Source organism: Erithacus rubecula (assembly GCF_903797595.1).
Source record: "Erithacus rubecula genome assembly, contig: scaffold_133_arrow_ctg1, whole genome shotgun sequence".
NCBI lineage: Eukaryota > Metazoa > Chordata > Aves > Passeriformes > Muscicapidae > Erithacus > Erithacus rubecula.
Genome location: NW_027636161.1, coordinates 269,258 through 292,764, shown reverse-complemented (window position 1 = coordinate 292,764; position 23,507 = coordinate 269,258). Strand labels below are relative to the sequence as shown.

General features: G+C 49.6%; 2 protein-coding genes across 2 annotated transcripts in view; one reads left to right on the top strand and one right to left on the bottom strand.

Annotated features, from left to right (window-relative positions):
* Positions 1-23,507, bottom strand: part of LOC306815439 (Fc receptor-like protein 4) — a gene marked incomplete at its 3' end in the record, with an annotated part of 222,821 nt that overhangs the window by 43,993 nt on the left and 155,321 nt on the right. The gene's annotated exons all lie outside the window — the stretch shown is intronic.
* On the top strand, positions 11,254-12,186 carry LOC306815434 (olfactory receptor 14J1-like; the record flags this gene model as incomplete). Its single annotated transcript, XM_079331994.1, has 1 exon — positions 11,254-12,186. The coding sequence occupies one exon, from the start codon at positions 11,254-11,256 to the stop codon at positions 12,184-12,186; it is 933 nt and encodes a 310-aa protein (XP_079188120.1).

The window sequence follows — 23,507 nt, the reverse complement described above, 5'->3', positions numbered from 1 at the left end:
CCGAACACTATTATACTTGAATTGCTGCTGGATTTTGTAATTATTCAAATTTATATAACTCATATATTTTAATTGTATTCATTTATATACAATTGTTATTATTAATAAACTACTGCTAAATTTAACTTTGTGGTTTGATTAATTGGACAAAATTGAACCCATCCAATACCCATTTATAACAATGGCAAAGAAAGAAACAGGACTTGCATCTCCTGACCATGTCCAATTTGTGGTAATCGGTGGCCACAGTCCCTGACCCCACTGACAGTATAAGTGATTTGGCTAATGTCAAAAAGGAGAAATGAGAGTAAACTAATGACAGAATATTTTGATGCTATGGGTGTCCTTGCAGGATCACCTGTAGCTGTCAGACACCAACCCTGACACAGGGCCAGCTCTGACCACCATGGACCAATTTTCCCTGAATGCTGGTGGGATTTTTCTCCATTAGGCTCAGGGCCTTTCAGCTCCTTTCTATCCTCACCTTTTCCTTCTGTGGCCTTTTCCAGTAGAATCCATGTTTGAACCTGTGCTTGTGTCTCACAGAAGTATCTCGGTTGAATTTGGGAACTCTCTGGGATAGCAGCGACAAGAGCTGGTCCCCAGCCATAGAACAAGGTGGGGTGACTCCAATGGCCAGCAGTGGGCACAGACAGCAGAGCCAGATGTGTCTTCTGCTGCGTCTCCAGCCGCTGTGTCCGTGTCACCCACAACCTTCCCAGCCCCAGCGCGGGGCTGCCCCTTTGTGATGCGCTCGCCCCTGGTTCTCTCGTTTCCATGGCCACAGAACCCCCACCCCAGCTCCATCCCCTTCCCTTCCCAAGGCCAGCCAGCCCTGGGCCCAGCCAGGCCTGAGGGTTTGACACTATCTAGGAAGTTGATGCTTTCCAAAGCTACTTTTCAAGGCCTTCATTTCTGTCATTCTCATTTAGTTCTGGGCTGCAGCTTGTTGTCTGGGGATTTTGTTTATTTCTCTTCACAACAAATAAAGTGCGGGACACAATTAGGCATTGGAATAAAAGAAGCTTTGCACTCCCCAGTAGATGACCCCTGAATTCAGTTGGCTGATATAATTAGGGAACAAACTGACCATCCAAACATTCCACCTTTGCTCTTCTTCATTGCTTCAGGGGTTTATTCCCTGCTTTATTGCAGAGGCACTGAAACCCAACATAAACAGGATTTGCCTCAAAATATTTCTGATCTTAGTGCTTCCTGACAATTCAAAATTTTCTTACACGGAGCAGGTTCTTTTGAAATACTCTCCAACAGAGCGGTTAAAACTGATCATGCTTGGTTTGGCAGAACTGAGCATGAGCCAAGGGACCAGTGGATCTGATCCCTTTTCCTGCATCAGCAAAATTTTTTCTTCATGTCTCATCTCTCCTATCTCCTCAAAGAAGCTTTTCACTCTTCATTCACTGCCCCCAGTATTTAATGGGCCAATATGATCAGTGTGTCTGTAGGGTGGAAATTGGCCTTGCAATGGTTCTCCTTCATTGTGCCAGGGGTTTATTCCTGCTTTCTTTCCTGCAGACACACCCAAACCCAACACTGCAACACCAGCTCAAAACAATTCTCATTCTGACTGTCCCTGAAAATTCAGAACCATCCTCAGAGTGTTTCCCTGTTCCCAGGGACAGGCTCCAGGGCTGGGCTCTCACTTGCACGGAATGAAGAAGAGCTGCTGCATTTGCCAGTGCCTCAGGGGGCTCACGATCAGTGCTTTGAATGCAGCTTTTGTGCACACTCTGCCTCCCTGAGCCGAGCAGCATTCCTGGGCATGGACACCCCTGCTGCAGCCAACATCCTCCCAGCACAGCTGCAGGAACGAGATTGCAGCAAGTCTTGCCTGAAGGAGTCTCCAGTCTGCTGCAGCCCTGCACCTGCAGTAGAATCACCTTGTGCTGCCATGGGGGAGCAAAGGGGGTGAGGGGCTCTTTGCAGATGAGGGTCTCCTCAATGTGCTGCTGCTGCTGCTCCTCCCTGGGGCTGATTGATCTGCTGGTGCCTTCCCCTGCAGCTATATCAGGAGCCTGCCTGGAAAAATGACACTGCCAGTACAAGTGACAGCCACCCATCCCTGCCGTGGCTCTGCCCACAGGGTGTTCTGTCTACCAAGCTGCTCCAGTCAGGTGATGTTAGACAGCATAAAAATACCTTCAAACAATGCATTTTCCACATTCTGCCAAAATCAAAGGCCTCACAGTCCACATGGTGGGGGCAGACTGCTGTCAGCAGAATGGGGGCAGCCCCAGCAGCTGCTCTCCCCGTGGCTGGATGGCCATGGCAGTGGAGGCGAGTCTCTCACCGTGCCAACTGCTGTGGCACCCAGTGCGCTGCAGTTGTTCTCACTGAACTCAGGGTGCTGCTACAGCAGCAGCATCACTAGACACATTTGATAACAAAGAATTGGAATAGCATACAGGACTTGCCCAAAGAACTACTAAAAAAAAAAAAAAGACAGGTGGGGGCAGGTGAGTTAGAATAGTTCACTCCTTCTAATACAAGCATACATGGATTTAAGCAGGGACATTGGGCTAATCATACTGGGGACTGGTTTGAAAGCCTTGTCTCTAGGCAGATTTTTTCAGGAGAAAGGAGTAGATAAGATTTTGCAACACAACTGTGAGCAAGTCTGAGCCAGAACTCAAAGCACAAGACAAATGCTCCCAAATTTGCTACCCAAAATGGAAAGGAACGAGAAAAGCAGATAAAACAAGTGCCATTGCAGCTAAATTGTCTGCATTTATCTCATGGTCCAACTTTTCCGTACAAAAGCACCTCAATTCAAATGCACAGCCGAAGATCAAGGAATGAAAGTGTTTTAAGAGCATTTAAAGCCTGGTTCCCTTTACTTTCAAGGAAAGGGAGATGCTAAATTCCTTAAAAACACCAATGTGGGTCTATTTGGGACTGCATCTTTCAAAACAAGGAATGGAGGTTTAGAGCTGCAGAACTGTTTCATTGGAAAACCCTTTCAAGACCAGAGAAGCCCCCTAATAACCTAAGGCCGCTAACTCTGCCAAGGCCACCACTAAAGCATATCCCAGGACAGGATGCTCTTGGCCTTCTTGGCCACCTGGGCACTCGCTGGCTCACATTCAGCCACTGCCAAACAGCACCCCCATGACCTTTTCTTCTGGGTGGATTTCCAGCCACTCTGCCCCCAGCCTGGAGCCTCCCATGGCTGTTGTGGCTGACGTGCAGCATGGGGCACCTCACCTTGTTGAACCTCATACAGGTGGCCTCAGCCCATGATCCAGCCTGTCCAAGTGTCTCTGCAGACACTTTCTACCCCCCAGAAGATCAACAGTCCCACCCAGCCTGGGTACCTCTGTTCCCAGGGAAACTCGCTGGCCTGTTTGGCATGGACACTTTTGTGCAAAGCCCCGGCATTGGGAATGGAGGTCTGGGCTCCTGGTCAGCTCAGGGGCCATGGCCCAGGAGCCCCAGCAGGGGCAGCTGCGCAGCGCTGCCCCCAGGGTCACTGCCAGGGAGGAGGACAAGGGGAAGGGCCAGCAGGGCTCAGTCTCACACAGAGGGAAGGTGGGAGCTGAGTCGCTGTTTAGTGGCCACCCTTTAGATGGGTTGATTGTAAAGCTGTGTGTTCACCTCACTCACTTTGTCCCTTTTACCTGATCTATAACTTCTCATTCCCTATCAACAACTCAGATGAAGGCAAGGAGTTCATGGAGTGTGGCATGCTCTGTGCACACTCTGAAGCTTCATCTGACTCTGCATCAACAACCCTGCACAGCCAGGAAGGACAGGGACACGCTGGAGCAGGAGCCCAGCACGGACACCGAGGGGCTGCGAGGGCTGGAGCAGCTCTCCTGCAAGGAAAGCCTGGCACAGCTGAGCTTCTTCAGCCTGCAAAAGAGATTTAGACTTAGGCTTGGCCCAACTGCGGCCTTCCAGTACCTGATGGCAACCTACAAGAAAGCTGGACAGGGGCTTTGTATAAGGGCAGGCAGAGAGAGCACAAGGAAAGACTTTCCTGGAACAGAAGCTGTGTGTGCCCCACCCCTGACATTGTACGAGGCCAGGCTCGATGAAGCTCAGGACAAGTCGGTCTGGTACAAGGGGTCCCCAGGCACAGCATGGGGGTTGCAGCTATGTGGTCTTCCAGATCCCTTCCAAGCGAAAGCATGCCATGATTCCGTGATTCTGGGATACCTCCCCTCCTCATCCTCTGGCAGAAAAAGAAACTTGGCACCAAGTTCCACATTGCAGACCATGTCTTTTGACAACCTGCTACTGTTTCAACAGAGAATGAAAAGGGATGACAATAGTGACACGATTTCTCTTTTCTACTTGACATTTCAATGCTCCGCTCCTGTCCACACCGGCAAAACTCAGAAGAGGCGATTCTTCCCTACGAAATGCTTTGTCACACCCAAAGAAGAAAGCCAAAGAATGGCAGAATGGTGAGAGCACTGTGCAGTCCGCACGGGAGGATAAGCCTCCCCTGGAGCAGCTCTACAGGGAGGGCCCAGTGCTGGGGAGCAGCAGCTGTGGCAGCGTTTACACCGGGACCTGGCTCATTGACAGTGCCCTGGTGAGAGATGGGGCCGGCTCAGAGTGGGGAGGGGGATGCGGGTGGCGAGCTGAGCCTGCCACTTGCCTTGGCTTGCAGGTGGACATCAAGCGAGTGGGCTGGGATCGTATCTGGCAGTGGGTGTGGCTGGTGAGTGAGTGGGACCAGTGGGAGCAGCCAGCGGGGCGTGCTAGGCGGGGTGAAGACCAGGCCCAGCAAGCGGAGTAGCAGTCGGGACACTGCGAGGAGAGCGAGTGTGGAGGGAGTGGGGAGGGAGCGTGGAGGGAGTGTGGAGGGAGTGGGGAGGGAGCGGGGGCTGCGCAGCATCCCGGGCAGTGGCGAGCTGTGGTGGGGCCGGGCAGAGGGTGCTGAAGGCGCGTTGCAGTATCAGCCCCGCTGACGGCATCGGGGTCCCCCCGCAGAACAACGGTGCCCTTGTGCCCCTGGAGTTGGTGCTCAACTGGATGGTGTTGTGCCCTGGCTTCTGCAGCGCTGTGTGGCCCCTGGAGTGGTTCAAGCTGCCCGACAACTTTGCGCTGGTCATGGAGCGTCCGGAGCGCTGCCAGGACCTGTGGCACTTGCTGGAGGTCGGCAGGTCCCTGCCAGAGCCTGTGATATGGGGACTGTTCCGCCAGGTGCTGCAGGCCATGCGGCACTGCACCAGCCGTGGCGTCCTGCACCGCGACATCAAGGCCAAGAACATCCTCATCAATCTGGGCACCGGCGAGACGAAGCTCATCGACTTCAGCTGTGACACCATCCCCCAGGACACCTTCTACACCTGGATGGCAGGTGAGCCCAAAGCCAGAGTCCCTCGGGCAGCAGAAGTTCTCCCCTTCCCTGGCACAGGGGGAAGACAGAAGGAGGGAGGGAGGGGACATTCTTCTTCAGCCAGCTGCAGGACCAGCATGGTGCTTCAACCTCCCCCTTCCCCAGCAGTGCTGCACCCTTGTGGACATAGCTCAGTACTGCAACCCCCACCTGATCAGTGCTGCCACCTTGTAGAGAAAGACTGGTACAGCATGCCCTCCCCACAGTAGTGCTTCCCCCATGTGGACACAGCATGGTACTGCAGCCACCCCCTCCTCAGGAGTGATGCCCTCTTATGGACACAGATGGGTACTGCAGCTCTCCCTTCTCTGAGCAGTGCTGCCCCATTGTGGACATAGCCCAGTACTGTACCCTCCCCACTGTTCAGTGCTGTCCCCTTGTGGACAGAACCCAGCAATGCAGGACCCTCCTTCTGAAGCAGTGGTGCCCAATTTTGGATACAGACTGTAACTGCAGCCTTCCCCTCGAGCAGTTCTGCCCCCTTGTGGGCACAGCATGGTACTGCAGCTCCCCTCCCCGAGCCATGTTAGACCCCTGGTGGGCACAGCATGGTACTGCAGCCCCCTGCTTCTGAAGAGTGCTGCCCCCTTGTGGACACAACATGGAACTGCAAGCCCTCCCTTCCCTGAGCAGTGCTTCCCCATTGTGAATACAGCATTGTACTGCAGCCCCCACATTCCAAGCAGTGATGCCCTCATGTGGACACGTACCAGTACTGCAGCCTCCCCCTATTCTGAGCAGTGCTACCCACTTGTAAACAAAGCCTATTACTGCAGCCTCCCCCCAGTTCAGTGCTGCCCCTGTGTGGGCAAAACCCAGTACTTCAACACCCTCCTCCTCCTCCAAGTAGTGGTGCTCAAATTTGGACACAGACTGGTACTGCAGCCTTCCCCCCAAGCAGTGCTGCCACTCTGTGGACATATCGTGGTACTGTAGCCCCCCTCCTTGAGCACTGCTGTGCTCTTGTTCACACAGCATGGTATTGCAGCCCTGCCACCCAAACGCTGCTGCCCCCTTCTGGACAAAACTCTGTACTGCAGGCTTCCCCCGAGCAGTGCCTCACCATTTGTGGACAAAGCATGATACTGCAGTCCCCCTCCCACATGGTTCTGATGCTTTGTACACACAGCATGATTCTCCAGCACCACCCCCCCCACCCCTCATTGAGGAGTGCTACCCCCCAGTGGACACACCCACGGGGTTTTCTCTCTCGAGGTTTCAGAGGGTGCAGACTCCTTTTATCCTAAACTCCTGGCTGCACGTTGCTCTCTTCCTTTACCCATTGCCTGGGAGATACTAGGAAGGTACAGCCTTCCTGACCCACCTGCCCCACATTCCCCCTTGAACCTGGCATCTCCCCCACAGTTCAGATTTTCACACTTATGCAGACCCTTGTCTGTTTCAGGAGCAAAGCTCTCTGGACTCGGTAACAACCCTGCTGCCCAAAATCCGTAGAAATATTACAACCCATTTCACAGACCTAAACACTCATCCGTTCACCCATCAAATGATTTGTAAAGACATTAATACACATCTTTCCTCTCTCATTGATGTTTCCTGTGCTGGTAACAATCTTTGAAGACCAGCCTTCACCCTGACCTCTCTGCTGTTGTAGCTCCATGGGCAGAGGTTGTTGTCTTTTCCCCCTTCCATGGGCAGGCCGCTGTTCAGCCATCTCCAGGACAGCAGGGCCTCACCCCACATCACTGTGCCCTGGGAAGACAAAAAACATCATTCCAAATGTCCCCATTCTTCATTCTTCCCAGGAATTTGGCTCTGCCAGTGGGGTTTGCTGCTCATTGCTACAGGAAATAAGAAACCACTGTGACACTGTGGGGCCCCATGAAACCAAACATCCATTGTGACACCACAGAACATCACTAAACCAAGAGTCCATGGTGACACAACAAGGCTTTGTGGAACCAAAAGTCCAAAGGACTAAAACAGATATTGCATGGCTCTGCCTTGGGAATATAAATCTCTGTGATGGCATCTTGACATACACTTGAGAAGGGTGTCTGTTTGTAGTGGGGAAACTCAGGAGTTTTAGATTGCTTCAAAAAGAGTGAAGGAAGAAAACCCCTGTTTGCTTGAGTGCCGCCAGTTCTCCAAACAAAGCAGGTCCCAGGTGAGTGAGGACAGACAGGATGAGGGTGGGGAATGTGGAGAAATATTGTCAACACTGGGTCAGACCTCAAGGAACAACTTCTCCCAGCAGGCCAGATCTCCTGAGAAGAGACCCTGCATCAGTATCATTCACAGAACTCTGCAATCAACTCTGCTCTAAAGAGAAACAGTAATAAAAGACATGCTTTAAAATAGGAACACTTATTTCTGAGAAGCTCTTTGAAATATTTCTCCATAACTGTAGAAAAAACTTCCTAATGAACTTCTCAAGAGCAGAGGGAAATCAAGGCAGAGCCATGGTTTTGTCAGGACTTGCTTTATCCCAATGAGCCTGGTGGTGCATTTGGTGCTGAGCCCTTGAACCTCAGGGCCTGAGAGGAGTCCAAGTCAGAAGAAAAACCCAAATGCCTCAAAGCATTAATGGGGCCCACTGAGGTCCATCCTCACTGCAGGTTCCTCACAGACTCCTTGGGAGACAGAATTGTAGGCCATGATTGCCCAAAAACCTCTCAGAGACTCAGAGAAGAAAGGAAAAAGAAAGTACCTTAAAAAACTGAAGTACCTTGAAATATTAATGAGCCCACTGAGTATTATTACTGACAAAGGCTCTCAAGAGACTAATTAAAGCAGATCATTGGAGGCCATGATTGCACAAAGCTTTCAGAGACTCCCAGGCAAAAGCAAAACCCAAAGTCCTCTGAAAAATCTGCAGTCCCTGGGAACTTGAAGGAGCCCCCAGGATCATTCCTGACCAAGGCTCCCCAGGGACTGGTCCCAGCAGATCCCTGAGGCCACTGGGGTGTGGGGGGGATACTGAAGGCAGCACAAGGGGTGTCAGTGCCCAGTCTTGCTGGGGCTGTACCAGGAGGCTCCACTGCCTCAGGACAAGGTGTCTCCTCAGAGCTCTTGGTGGCACAGATCCTGCTGTGCCCCAGGGCACCAAGACTTGGCTTCTCTTTGTCCCCACCTGTCATCTCTGCCTCCAGTTCGCTGCTCTGATTAAGGCTTGGGGACACTTTCTCAGTTGTGTACCTCAGTGGGACCCATTAAAACTTTAAGAAACTTTGGAGTTATAATCTGACTTGAAATTATTGAAAGTTTTCTTCATCTCCCTCTCAGGGACTGATATTCAGGGCTTCAGCACAAAGCCCAAGAGGGTCGTTAAAGTCCTTGGGCTGTGTCATTGCTGCTGAGCTGGGTCAGGCTTCTGGCACAGAGGCAGCTCCAGGGAAGGGCAGCATTGCAGAGAAACAGCTCTGCCCAGGAGCAGCTCCTGTGAACAGCCCAGCAGGGCTGGGGCTCTGCCTGCAGCTACCCCGTGCACAGCACAGAGGCATAGAGGGGTTAAACTCAGCTTGGGCTGGGGGCACAGAGCAGAGCTCAGTGAGGGCTCACTAGAGCAGAAATCCTCCCAGTGTTTGGAACAGTCACTCTCTGGCTGTGGGAAGGTAAGCTGCAGTTCCTGCAGGGATCTCCTGAAGCTGGCACATGCCACAGTTTCAGGATATTCCAGGAGGACTCTCAGAGCTGCTGCAGTGCAGGGGATGTGGCCCTGGGCAGGGCTGGGTTTCCCTGCTGCAGCACCCAAAGCACAGCCCCAGGCAGCTCCCTGTGTCCAGGCTCTGCTGCAGGGCTGAGCAGCCAGGGCTGCAGCCAGGGGTGCCCAGGGCTGTCCTGCAGAGCAGGGTCCTGCAGAACAGGGATTGTGCTGGGGCAGGGACTCTCCCGCGTCCAGGAATAGCTCTCAGCCAGCCCTGGGAGCTGCTCACAGCCCTGGGGAAGAAGCTGTGGGGACAAGGAGCAACCCTGAGCAGGGCAGGTGCTGCTGCTGAGCGGTGCTGGGTGGGACAGGGCTGCTCCCGGCTCCAGACCGGCCTGGGCACAGCTCTGGAGAGCACTTCTCAAAAAAAGTTGAGCCTGGGATTGCTGTAAAGGTCAGAAGATTTCTTGAGAGTTTTCAATTTCCTCCTTGGAGAAGGATGGGAAGGCTGGGGTGATGACAAAGATTTTTGCTTTTTATATTTTTTTTCCTAGTCTTGTAACACTGTAAACTATTATTCTGTACTTATATAACTAAAATACTAAATTATCTCTAGTACACCTCTTAACCTTTCTTTCAGATTTTTGAACAGTAAGCTGACCTACTAAATAGATTCCTGAAATAATGTATAGTCTTCTTATTAGGAAGAGGACCTACAAGAGGAACATTTTTGTTTGTTTGTTTTTTTGGTTTTTTTGGGGTTTTTTTAACCAGAATGTGAGCAGTCATAGAAAAATTGGGGTAAAGAAGCCCTTGGACCTACTCCAATGAGTTGACCCAGGGGTGTGTAACAGGGGAAACTGAATATCCTATTGGATGTTCCTGTTAAATACCCTAGTTAATCAACCTTAATAAATTGTTGGAATTGGGAGCTGGGTGTGCCACATTCCCACTGGGACCCCTGGAAGCTTCCAATAAAGATCTGTTTTGTACTTTACCATTCTAACACTCTTGCAAGGGCTTTTTTCTTTTTTGATTATAGACAATCAAATAGACAACAGGGGGATGAGAGAAGCAGAACAGGAATTGTACTCACAGAATCACAGAACATTCAGAGCTGAAAGGGACACACAGGATCACTAAAGTAACATTTGAACATTTACAGAGACACCAAATCTGTAACTTTGTGTGGTCAGTCTCTCTGCTGGGAGCCTCCCAAAGGGCCTTCAGCCACTCCTCAGCCCCGGGCAGCACCAGCATCCCCTTTGCAGGGCCCAGCAGGGCTCTTCTGAGCTGCCCTTGCCCACCTGCAGGCAGACCCTGCCCCAGGCAGGGCCCTGCAGACAGGCAGATTTCTGTGGGACAGGTGAGGGCACAGAGGGTGGGATGGGCTCTGTAAGCCTGGCAGGGACAGGGCATGGGCACACCTGGGGGTCTCCTTGCTGTGTCCTTCCAAACTCTGAGCTGCCCGCCTGGGTGCAAATCTGTGCCAGAGCCTCTTGGAGTTCCCTGAGTGTCCCACAGGGAAGGACAGAGATGTCACAGCTGAGGAAATGCTGTTTTATTTGCAAAGGGAGCCGTGAGTGTCCTTGGCAGAAGGGGGTGCTGAGACCTTGCTCAGAGAGCTTTAGAGAAGGTGAGACATTCAGGGATCCTCTGCTCTCAGCAGGGTTTGGTTTATCCCAGGGTGACACAGAAGTGTGATTGTGCTCTGATTCCAGCCAAAGTGGGAAACCCAGGGCAGTTGGGAACAAGCCCATCCAGATCCTCACCTTGCCCTAAGCCACAGGGAATTTTCTGCCTCTTGCATCTCTCACTGGCAAACTGTGAGTGCAGCAGAAATGCTGGGATTTCTATCCTCAGAGAACCAGGAATTATATGTGGGTAGGAAAACAAATCCTAAAACCAACTCCTGAAATCCTTTTGATTTGGGAATGCAGAAGCTACCAAACCTTTCTGCACTAGGAGTGATTCCACTGGCAAATCCTAAATATCCCGCCTTGTCCCTCAGCCACACAGTCACAAACCCAAGGCTGCAGGGCAAGGATGGCTCCTTGAGAGCGCCCATGCACAAGCCTGGCTGCTCCTGTCACACTCAGTACAACTGGAGCTCAGTCAGGGACTTGGGTGAAGGATTTCCCAGAGCAGGAACAAGAGTGAGTGAGTCACCGGGGGTCAGTCTACAGTGAATGGCCCAAATTTGTATTCAAGCAGCCTCTGCTCACTTGTCACTGTCCTTTATCCATGAATAGGTCTCCATATCCAGCCACAGCAAATGTCCAACAGCAGCTCCATCAGCCACTTCCTCCTGCTGCCATTGGCAGACACGCGGCAGCTGCAGCTGCTGCACTTCTGCCTCTTCCTGGGCATCTCCCTGGCTGCCCTCCTGGCCAACGGCCTCATCATCAGCGCCGTAGCCTGCGGCCACCACCTGCAAACCCCCATGTTCTTCTTCCTGCTCAACCTGGCCCTCACTGACCTGGGCTGCATCTGCACCACTGTGCCCAAAGCCATGCACAATTCCCTCTGGGACACCAGGAACATCTCCTACTCAGGATGTGCTGCTCAGCTCTTTTTCTTTGTGTTTTTCATTTCAGCAGAGTATTTTCTCTTGACCGTCATGTGCTACGACCGCTACGTGTCCATCTGCAAACCCCTGCACTACAGGACCCTCCTGGGCAGCAGAGCTTGTGCCCACATGGCAGCAGCTACCTGGGCCAGTGGCTTTCTCAATGCTCTGCTGCACACAGCCATTACATTTTCCCTGCCCCTGTGCCATGGAAATGTCCTGGGCCAGTTCTTCTGTGAAATCCCTCAAATCCTCAAACTCTCCTGCTCCAAATCCTACCTCAGGAAATTTGGGTTTCTTGCTGTTAGTGTTTGTTTAGCCTTTGGCTGTTTTGTGTTCATTGTTTTCTCCTATGTGCAGATCTTCAGGGCTGTGCTAAGGATTCCCTCTGAGCAGGGACAGCACAGAGCCCTTTCCACCTGCCTCCCTCACCTGGCTGTGGTCTCCCTGTTCCTCAGCACTGGCCCATTTGCACACCTGAAGCCCCCCTCCATCTTCTCCTCATCTCTGGATCTCTCCCTGTCAGTTCTGTACTCAGTGTTGCCTCCAGCCCTGAATCCTTTCATCTACAGCCTGAGGAACCAGGAGCTCAAAGGAGCCCTGAGAAAATTGATGACTCTGTATTTTCAGAAGCATTAAATGCTCTCTTTTCTTCTGCAGAGCCTTTAGAATGTAACTCTTTACAACCTCTCTCTCTTTTTTTTTTCTTGTCCTTTTTTTTTTTTTAAATTAACTTTTTCTACTGTTGTGTTTTGTACAAAATACTCTAAATTACTCCTTGCATTTCTACATTAATATCTACTTTTCTTTTGGAAGGCAAAGGTGTGCAAAAGGTCTCTTCCCATGCATTTAAATAAAAGTAAGTGCATGGCCTCTCTTGTGTGTCCTGGATTCTTCCCCAGCCCTTCCCTGTCTCAGCAGAGCAGTGCCTGTGAGCAGAGGCAGAGGTCAAATATCCCAGCACAGCAGCACAGCCAGGGACAATGGCCCTGGCTCTTCCCACATCTGCTCTTCCCAAATCCACCCTCTCCTTGCCAGCCCTTCTGTGGCTGTGAGGCCGCAGTGCTCTGGCAGCTTGGTCACTGTCCTGCTGCATGTCCCTGCTGTGAGCACAGGCAGGGACAGGCCATGGGCACTGCTGGACACAGCTGGGCTCCAGCACAGCAGCTCCACCAGCAAAGGGATCTCCTGAGGGCAGGGGAGGAAGGCTTTGCTCTCCTCCAGAGCTGCTGTCAGCAATGTGCTCCAGGAATGCTCTGGCAAAACAAAGCCCAGTGCCTGGGGCAGAGGGGCAGTGTGCAGGGGGCACACAGCAGTGTCCTGGCACAGCCAGAGCTTCTGGGATGGACCCCAGAAAGCAGCAGAGCAGGGCCTGGGCTGTGTCTTTGTTCTGGGCACAGCCTGGGAAGGTGCCCCAGTGTCCAAGTTTGGGACAAATTTTAGGAAAAAAGACCTCCAAAGGGTCCCCTCCCCCCGCCTTACAATTCCTTCCTTCACCAATCTCAGAAAGAATTTTCTTCAGGGGAAAGTGGAAAAAACTTTTTATTAACAAAATACAAAAGAAACACTTCCCAGCACAGACCCAGATTGAGATGAACTCGGCAGATCTTCGCCGGGAAGGGCAGCAGAGCTTCTTTGGCAGACTTCCAGAGGTGGTCTCCGAAGTTCAGATCCGTTTACTCTGGAGCCGGTGCAAATCTTAGGGATGGGGGGGGGGGAAGGGAGAGGGGCAGTTTAAGCAGCCGGGGGGGGGAAAAAGCAGCTGAAGCAGCGGAGGGGGGGCAGGGGAGGCAGACGAAGCAGCAGCGAGCAGCAGCGAAAGCAGCAGCAAAAAGCCCCAAAAGCTGAAAAAACACCTGGCTAGATAGAACAGCCCGGGGGAGGGGCCGGCAGCTCCATGGTGGGGGGTAGGGAGAGGAGATAGTCAAAACATAACCCATAACATTCCACCCCTTATCCCATATCGTGATCATTGACACACAATTGGGATACCCACTTAACTAGGCACAAACTTTCTCTGACTTGCTCAAAACCTTCAACACTTACACATCTCCTCCTTCTCACTTGCTCAGGCCTTTGTCACACATTTCCTTCTATTCATAAAATCTGGAATACAATGGTAGTGGCACTCAACAATAATATTTGTGTACAACTTTATCCTATAATCAGATCTCCCTGAGGTACACAGCAGGTTGTTCCATCCTTCTGCATAATCCACCAAGTACATCCTGGTCCTTGAGCAAAGGCAATCCCACGAATGGGTTTGCCTGTACTCAAGGCAGGATGAATCCATACTGTCTTCCCTAGCAACCCTCTAACATGGGCCACTGGGACTTTGTCTCCGTCTACTACATTAAGGCACTCAGACTGGGCGGGACCTGCTCGGTTGGTGGAACCTCGAGTGTTAACTAACCAAGTGGCTTTTGCCAGGTGCTGCTCCCAGTTTTTTAGAGATCCCCCACCCAATGCCTTTAATGTGGTCTTCAACAATCCATTGTACCTCTCCACTTTACCTGCAGCTGGTGCATGGTAAGGGATATGGTACACCCACTCAATACCATGTTCCCTAGCCCAGGTGTTGACAAGCTTATTTTTGAAATGAGTCCCATTGTCTGACTCAATTCTCTCAGGGGTACCATGCTTCCAAAGGACCTGCTTTTCCAGGCCCAGGATGGTGTTTGGAGCAGTGGCATGGGACACAGGGTAGGTCTCCAACCATCCGGGGGTGGCTTCTACCATGGTCAGCACATAACATTTTCCCTGGCGGGTCTGAGGCAGTGTGATATAGTCAATCTGCCAGGCCTCCCCATACTTGTATTTGGACCACCATCCACCATACCAGAGGGGTTTTACCCGCTTGGCCTGCTTGATGGCAGCGCAAGTGTCACAGTCATGAATGACTTGGGTAATGCTGTCCATGGTAAGATCCACCCCTCGGTCTCGTGCCCACTTATAGGTGGCATCCCTACCCTGATAGCCTGAGGCATCATGGGCCCATCGAGCCAGGAACAACTCTCCCTTATGTTCCCAATTTAAGTCTATTTTGAGACCTCTATCCGTGCAGCCTGATCTACCTGCTTGTTGTGCCTATGTTCTTCAGTAGCCCAACTCTTGGGAACATGGGCATCCACATGACGGACTTTCACGGGGAGCTTCTCTACCCGAGTGGCAATGTCTTTCCACTCATCAGCAGCCCAGATTGGTTTTCCTCTACGTTGCCAGTCAGCCTTTTTCCACCTTTCCAGCCAACCCCACAGAGCATTAGCTACCATCCACGAATCAGTGTAAAGGTAGAGCTTTGGCCATTTCTCTCTCTCAGCAATGTCCAAGGCCAGCTGAACAGCTTTGAGTTCAGCAAGTTGACTCGATCCACCTTCTCCTTCGGTAGCTTGTGCAACCTGTCGTGTGGGGCTCCATACGGCAGCTTTCCACTTCCGGTTCATCCCCACAATGCGGCAGGAACCGTCAGTGAAAAGGGCGTAGCGTGTTTCATCTGCTGGCAGCTGGTTGTAAGGTGGAGCTTCTTCAGCCCGGGTCACTTGTTTCTGCTCCTCCTCATCAGCGAGACCAAAATCTTCACCTTCTGGCCAGTTCGTGATTATCTCCAAAATCCCAGGGCGACTCGGGTTACCAATACGGGCGCGCTGCGTGATGAGGGCAATCCACTTGCTCCATGTGGCGTCTGTGACGTGGTGAGTAGAGGGAACCTTTCCTTTGAACATCCACCCCAGCACTGGCAGTCGAGGTGCCAGGAGAAGTTGTGCTTCTGTGCCAATCACCTCTGAGGCAGCTTGAACTCCTTCATAGGCAGCCAAGATTTCCTTCTCTGTGGGAGTGTAGTTGGCTTCTGACCCTCTGTAGCTTCTCCTCCAGAATCCCAGAGGTCGGCCTCGGGTCTCACCAGGCACCTTCTGCCACAGGCTCCAAGACAAACCATGGTTCCCAGCTGCTGAGTAAAGTACGTTCTTCACATCTGGTCCCCTCCTGACTGGGCCAAGGGCTACTGCATGGGCAATCTCCTGTTTAATCTGAGCAAAGGCTTGCTGCTGTTCAGGGCCCCAGTGGAAATCATTCTTCTTGCGGGTAATAAGGTAAAGAGGGCTCACAATCTGGCTGTACTCAGGAATGTGCATTCTCCAAAAACCGATGGCACCTAGAAAAGCTTGTGTCTCCTTCTTGTTAGTAGGTGGAGACATAGCTGTAATCTTGTTAATAACATCAGTAGGAATCTGACGCCGTCCATCTTGCCACTTCACTTCAGGAACTGAATCTCCCGAGCAGGTCCTTTAACTTTACTCTTCTTGATGGCGAAGCCGGGTTCCAGGAGAATTTGAATATTTTTTTCTCCTTTCTCAAACACTTCTGCTGCTGTGTTTCCCCATACGATGATATCATCAATATATTGTAGATGTTCCGGAGCTTCACCGTTTTCCAGTGCAGTCTGGATCAGTCCATGACAGATGGTAGGACTGTGCTTCCACTCCTGGGGTAGTCAGTTCCAGGTGTACTGCATGCCCCTCCAGGTGAAAGCAAACTGAGGCCTGCACTCTGATGCCAAAGGAATGGAGAAAAATGCATTTGCTATGTCAATGGTGGCATACCACCTTGCTGCCTTGGACTCCAGCTCGTACTGGAGTTCCAGCATGTCCGGCACGGCAGCGCTCAGCGGTGGACTCACTTCATTCAATGCCCGATAGTCCACAGTCAGTCTCCATTCCCCATCAGATTTACGCACAGGCCAAATGGGGCTGTTGAAGGGTGAGTGGGTTTTACTAACCACCCCTTGGCTCTCCAGCTCTCGGATCATCTTATGAATAGGAATCACAGCATCTCGCGTTGTTCTTTACTGCCGGCGGTGCACTATTGAAGTGGCAATTGGTACTCATTGTTCTTCTCCCTGCAGAAGTCCTACTGTAATTGGATTCTCAGATAGTCCAGGCAAGGTGTTCAATTGTCGAATACGCTCTGCCATCACAGTTGCAATTCCAAATGCCCATCTTAGTCCTTTTGGGTCCTTAAAATACCCACTCCGAAGGTAATCTATGCCCAAAATACATGGGGCCTCTGGACCAGTCACAATAAGATGTTTCTTCCAATCCTTTCCAGTTAAACTTACTTCCGCTTCCACCAGGGTGAAGTCCTGCGATCCACCTGTCACACCAGCAATTGAAACAGATTCTGCTCCCATGTGTCTTAATGGAAGTATCGTACACTGTGCACCTGTGTCCACTAAAGCTTTATATTTCCGTGGTTTCGAAGTGCCAGGCCATCGAATCCACATAGTCCAAAAAACACGATTTTCCCTCGCCTCACCCTGGCTAGAGGCAGGGCCCCTCTAAGCCTGTTTCTCCTTCTTTTCTGGGGCATACATGTTAGAAGTTCCCTCAAGAGGATCAGACATGTTATTATCAGTATCACGTTCAGCACTTTGGCTGCGAGAGACAGGAGCAGCTTTCCTTCTGGTGGAACTTCCTCTTTCAATCTTTCCTTCCTTCAAATCCCGCACTCGTTTTGCCAGAGCAGCTGTAGGCTTCCCATCCCATCTTCTCATGTTCTCTCCAGAATCCTGCAAGAAAAACCACAATTCAGCTCGGGGAGTGTACCTCCTCTCCCAACTGGGGGAACGTCTGCGTTGGGTACCAGGGTTTCTAATCTGTACAGCTGAAATTTGGAGGAGGTCCTCCTTAATCTCCTCCCTGAGTTTCCGATGATTTTTCTCTATTTTATCTTCTAAGTCTCGCAAGCGTGTTTCCACAGCTGCAATTCTAGCATGAGTCAGGCCATGTACTGCATCCGCATATGCACGAAGCTTCTTTGCCATATCGAGTACTGTCTCATACACCTCATCTCTCTTCATTATCGCTAGGGCAGACGCATACTCAGGGGGCCCAAGCCGCACAAGTTTTCTCCACATCACCGGTGTGCATGGTACCAGGTCTGGATTTCTAGTTGTTACATCATCCGAAAAAATAATTTCTGCTACTGCCATTTCCCTGAGGCGTTGGACCCCCTGCTCTATGGTTTTCCATCGGGTCTGCTGCATATACAGGTCATCTGCACACAGATATCTTTGTGCCACTCTATCCAGGACCCGTGCCCAGAGGCTTTGAGGGTTAGCTCCCCTCATCACACCTTGGTCGATAACAGGATCATGAGACAGAGACCCCAAATGTCTCGCCTCAGAGCCATCCAAAACTGTGGCCTCCCCTGCTGCATCCCAGAGACGAACCAGCCAGCTAATAATAGATTCATCAGGTCTCCGGGTGTAATCTTTTCTTAAACCACGAAGATCCTTCAGGGAAAGGGATTCATTATTAGTCTCTGCTCTTCCATTAGTTATTTTAACTCCTGATTTTACATCAGGAGGTGTTGAAGGTCCCTCTCCAGCATCATCATCATCTTCCACTAGCCTATCAGTCTTCTTGGTGCATTTCCCACTTCTCGTACTAGTAGCCACAGCCATTGGTTGGGGCTTGTTCTCCAGTTTAGCTGCTGGGTTTTGGCCTAGGGGGTTGGCTGCAACTTGAGTCACTGGGATAGGGGATAATTTATCTCCCTGTTCCCTCTCCTCTGTCTCCTGCTCTATAGTGCCTAGAAGGGTACGATATGCATGTGCCAGGGCCCAGCTCACTGCAATAATCCTTTTCTCTTTAGAACCATCCTGACACTTCCCCTTTAAGTACGTTGCGACCTCAATCGGATTTTGAATCTGTTCTGATGGGAATTCCCAAATTATGGGGTCAGAAAACTCCTTTAAAATCTGGCCCATTTTCTCCCATTTGCCATTCCACTCAAGATTCCTCCTGTCCAGCTTGACTCCTAAATCAGGAGTCCTCCCAGCCCCTTTAGAAATCTCGGCCTTAATTTTGTATAAACTGCAAATGGTGCAACAAAGACTTAACAAATTAACTGCCAAAAAGATAATGTCCTTAATATTCAGGGAGGTCTGAATATTTTCTAATACAGATGTAACTAATTCAGAGGAGAGGAAAGGAAATAAAGGCAGAAAATCCTCTTTTCCTGCTTCTCCTCTAAGAAATAACACAAGCCATGATTTATATATTCCTGAAGCCGATTCTAACATTCTTATAAATCTCCTATATGCCATTATCACCAAGCCTAGCCCGATGAGTATTTTGGTTAATACCCCTTTAATACAAAAACTTCGTATTAAAGAGAGCACTGGAGCTATCTCTGGATAAGTAAACAAGCCCAACGACCACAATGGTATTAACACTTCAAAGAAACTTAATAACCACCCATACAGGCAGGCTCCCACAACAAAAGACATTCTGGATTCAATAGACATACCAATACCAACAGTTGAAAACAAAATATTATTAGAATAAAGTTTTTTCTACTTTTCTGGTTTCCCCGTCCGGGCCACCAAAATAATTTGTCCAAGTTTGGGGCAAATTTTAGGAAAAAGACCTCCAAAGGGCCCCCTCCCCCCCCTTACATTTCCTTCCTTCACCAAGCTCAGAAAGAATTTTCTTCAGGGGAAAGTGGAAAAAACTTTTTATTAACAAAATACAAAAGAAACACTTCCCAGCACAGACCCAGATTGAGATGAACTCGGCAGATCTTCGCTGGGAAGGGCAGCAGAGCTTCTTTGGCAGAGTTCCAGAGGTGGTCTCCGAAGTTCAGATCCGTTTCCTCTGGAGCCGGTGCAAATCTTAGGGATGGGGGGGGGGGGGGGGGAAGGGAGAGGGGCAGTTTAGGCAGCCGGGGGAAAAGCAGCTGATCAGCGGAGGGGAGGGGGCAGGGGGGCAGCAGAAGCAGCAGCAAGCAGCAGCGAGCAGCAGCGAGCAGCGGAAGCAGCGGCAAAAAGCCCCAAAATCCGAAAAACACCCGGCTAGATAAAACAGCCCGGGGGAGGGGCCGGCAGCTCCATGGTGGGGGGTAGGGAGAGGAGCTAGTCAAAACATAACCCATAACAGTTGATGTGGCCAGAAATGTGTATTCTATCACCATCGGTTAAAACTGAGTGGGATAGTGATTCCTTATCTCCGTGGCACATACCATCTGCTAATCGTCCATCTTCAAGATAAGATGGGTCAATCATCTTTATCTTTTCCACAATCCATCCTCCCTCCAGGAAGATATCATCTGCTGCTGGGCCATTCAGTCCCACTCTATGACTGATAAAATTACATCATCCCATTGGGAGATGCTCCACCCAGGGAGAGGAGTCAAGCCTTTCCTACCCAGATAAAAATTGAGATTTTGGACAGCAAGTTACCTTCTTTCCACTGGATTACAGAGGAGAAGCTGGACCTTTCTACATCATCCCTGGACTTTTGGAGGAAGGCTGCACTTTTCTACAGGAGCACTGCTTCAGCTGAACCACACCTGCCACTGCATGGCACTGCAGCCACCATTAGATCAGACTGCTACTAACACCCTGACTGATGGGGTGCCAGGTTGTATTGACTCTGTCAGGGTTGGAATTGTTTTTTTTTTTTTGTATTACTGTATTTCTATTTTAATTTTCTGGTAAGGAACTGTTATTCCTAATTCCCATATCTTTGCCTGAGAGCCCCTTAATTTCAAATTTACAATAATTTGGAGGGAGGGGGTTTACATTCTCCTTTTCAAAGAGAAGCTTCTGCCTCTTTTGGCAGATAACTGTCCTTTCAAACCAGGATATCTGGAAGTCTTATTCCGAATTGGTTATTTTCTCTGTGTTAGTAATAAATTTCTTCTTTATACCCTTTTTAAGTTTTAGGCCTGCCTTGTTTTTGCTCCTAAATCCTATCTCCAAGAGAAGTTGAGTATATTAAAATTGGCAAACGAAACATAATCAAACCAAGACATATAGCCTTGGGTGATGTGGGTGAGGGTCTTTAGTGATGTAGAGTCCTCAGGAAGGTGTAAAAGAGAGACCTTTTACTGCAAAAATCAGGCCTTTTAAAGCAGTTTGACCATTATCCTTTTCACTGTTTAGAAGCATAATAAAACATACTGGCTTGCCTTTAAGGGAGGCCTGTCCATCTTGAATTAAAGCTCCCTCAATTGTTATCTACATCTTTTTCTACTTCCTTTGCACCTCTGTCTGCCAGCTCGTTTCCTTCCTCCAATTCTGAGCTCACCTTTTGGTGTGCTTTAACGTGCATAACTGGTACCTGCTCAGGTAGCTGAACTGCTTCCAGCAGCTGCAATATTTCCTGCACATTTGACTTTTTTCCTTTGTGAGTTTAACAGTCTGCTTTCTATCCAGATGGCTCCATACACATGTACAACTCAAATGCATAACTCTGTATAAATATTTATTTTCGTTTCTTTGTGATTTCTCAGACATGGGTTAGAGCGATTATCTCAGATTTTTGTTCAGAGGTATCTATTGACATGGGTCCAGACTCCATTACCTCTTTGCAGGTGCTAACTGCATACCCAGCATGTCGCTTCCCACTGACGACATCGCTGCTTCCATCAGTGAACCAGATTCTGTGTCATCCAAATGGGTGTTCTTCAGATCAGGGTGGCTGGAGTCGGAGGCTTCAATAGTCTCCAGGCAGCCTTGGTGTACCGGTTCCTCTTGATTTCCACTAAGGAAAGAATCTGGGGTGATAATGTTAGTTCCAACTACCTCTACATTGTCTTGTTCCACCATGATGGCTTGGCATTTCAGGAACCTTTGTGGGGAGAGCCAGTGCCTGTCCTTTACTTTCAGAACTGCAGACACTGTGTGAGACACCAGTACAGTCATTTTCTTGCCCAAGGTGGATTTGTGTACATCTTGAATATTCAGCACCACTGCTGCAAGGGCTCTGAGGCATCCCTGCCACTCCTTGGTTGTTGTGTCCAGTTGCTTGGATAATTAAGCAGCTGCTCTCTGGTATGGACTCAGGTCCTGGGCCAGTATCCCCAGGGCAATTCCCTGCTTTTCACAGGAAACCAGAAAGAATGGTTTGCTTACGCCTGGGAGTCTGAGAGCTGCAGCTGGCCTTCTTCAGCTGGTGAAAGGCCCACGTTGCCTCTTTTGTCCACTGGAGGCCTCTGTTCCCATTTGCAATGAGCACATACAGAAGTTTTACAAGTATCCACAGCCTACACCACCCTGTCATTCCTAAGAATGACCACAGTTCCTTTGCTGTCTGAGGTTTTGGGGTTTGACATATTGCTTCCTTGTGATCTTTACCTAGAGTTTGTTGTCCCACACAAATTTCATAACCCAGATAAATTATCTTTTGGTTCACTACCTGGGTCTTTTTATTTGATGTCCTATATCCCTGAAGTCCTAGAAAGTTTAGGAGGCTTACTGTCCAGGCTACACATGCCTCTTTCATCTGGGTGGCTATGAGGATATTGTCCATGTACTTCAGTAACTTTCCTCCTTCTGGGGAAGCCTCCCAGAATTCCAGATCTTCGGCAAGTTGTTCCGCAAACGGAGTAGGAGAGTTTTTAAATCCCAGAGGCAACACCATCCATGTGAATTGGGATCTGTGCCCACTTTAGAATTTTCCCATTCAAATGCAAAATTTTTCTGGCTCTCCTCATTGAGAGGGAGGCAAAAGAAGGTATTTTTCAAGTCTAAAATGGTAATCCAAGTTAGCTCTGGTGTTAGGCACATTAGCAAAGTGTATGGGTTTGCTGCTATGGGATAGAGATCTCAGTTATTTTGTTAACAGCCCTTAGATTCTGTACTATCCCATATGACTCATCTGGTTTTTGGACTAGTAAAATGGAAGTGTTGAACTCAGATGGAAACTTTTTTAACAACCCGAATTGCAAGAAGTTTTCAACTATTGGACTAATTCCTTCCCTATCTTCCTTTTTCAAGGGGTACTGTTTAATTCTAACTGATTGGGGTTTTTTTCCTTCAGTTTAATTACTATAGGAGGTGCATTTTTCACCCCCCCTGTTACATTGGAGGTCCACACTCCTGGAAACACTTGATTAATGCCTCTATGTACTGTTCATCTTTTACCTCCAGAATAACCTCCACATTTTAAAATTTAATGGTTACTTGTAATTGCTCTAACAAGTGTCTCCCTAAAAGTTGTCTCAGGAAACTGGGCAGATAGAGAAATTTATGAATATCCTATTGCTTTCCAAGACTATACCTTAATGGTTTGCAAAAATATGCTTTTTAAAGTTGGCCAGTCCCTCCTATTACTGTAATATAATCCTTCTCCACAGGTGCCATAGTTTTATTCAGAACTGAATATGTTGCCCCCATGTCAACTAGAAATTCCACATTTTTTCCCTTTCTCCCCAGCTTTAACTTACAACCAGTGGATCTCCTTCAGTGAGATCTCCTGGTCCTCCTCAGTCTTCTTTCACATGTGCAATCACTTTTCCCTTTTCCTGGTCTCCCATTTCCTGAGGGTCACCCTGTCTTCATTCTGGACATTAATTTTTCCAGTGACCATATTTCTTACAGATCACACGCTGGTCTCTGCCCAGTTGGGACAGACCTTGTCTAGGTGATCCCTGCCTGCATCTTCCTCTCTCCCTCTCACTTATGACACTACGAACTTCCTCATTCCTTGTTTATATCCTTCTTCCCAGTTACTAAAGACTCTCCACACCTTGTCCATGTCTCTCTAAGTTCGTCCCATCCTTCCCCTGAAGCTTTTGAAGTTTATGTCTTATGCCATCCATAGATTGACCCAGGAATAAATTAACAAGCTGCTGTATCCCTACATCAAACCCAGGGACCAGTGATGTGTGGCAGCCAGCCCATTGCATTCCTTAATTCATCGAGGAGTTTGGACGGTGACTCAGAGGGCCCCAGCTTGATTCAATATAAAGCTGACCTATTCATAGTTTTGGGAATGGCCCTTTCCATCCCCTTTGCAAATCACTCCTGATAGCTTTCCAACTCTCTCAATTCAGCTGATCTCTTTCGGTCCCACTGTGGATTTTGGAATGGGAAATAATCTTTCACATCCAATTGCCGGGTTTTATAATAATCTTCTGCCAGACCTCTTGCTGGTTTTATAATTATTGTTTTT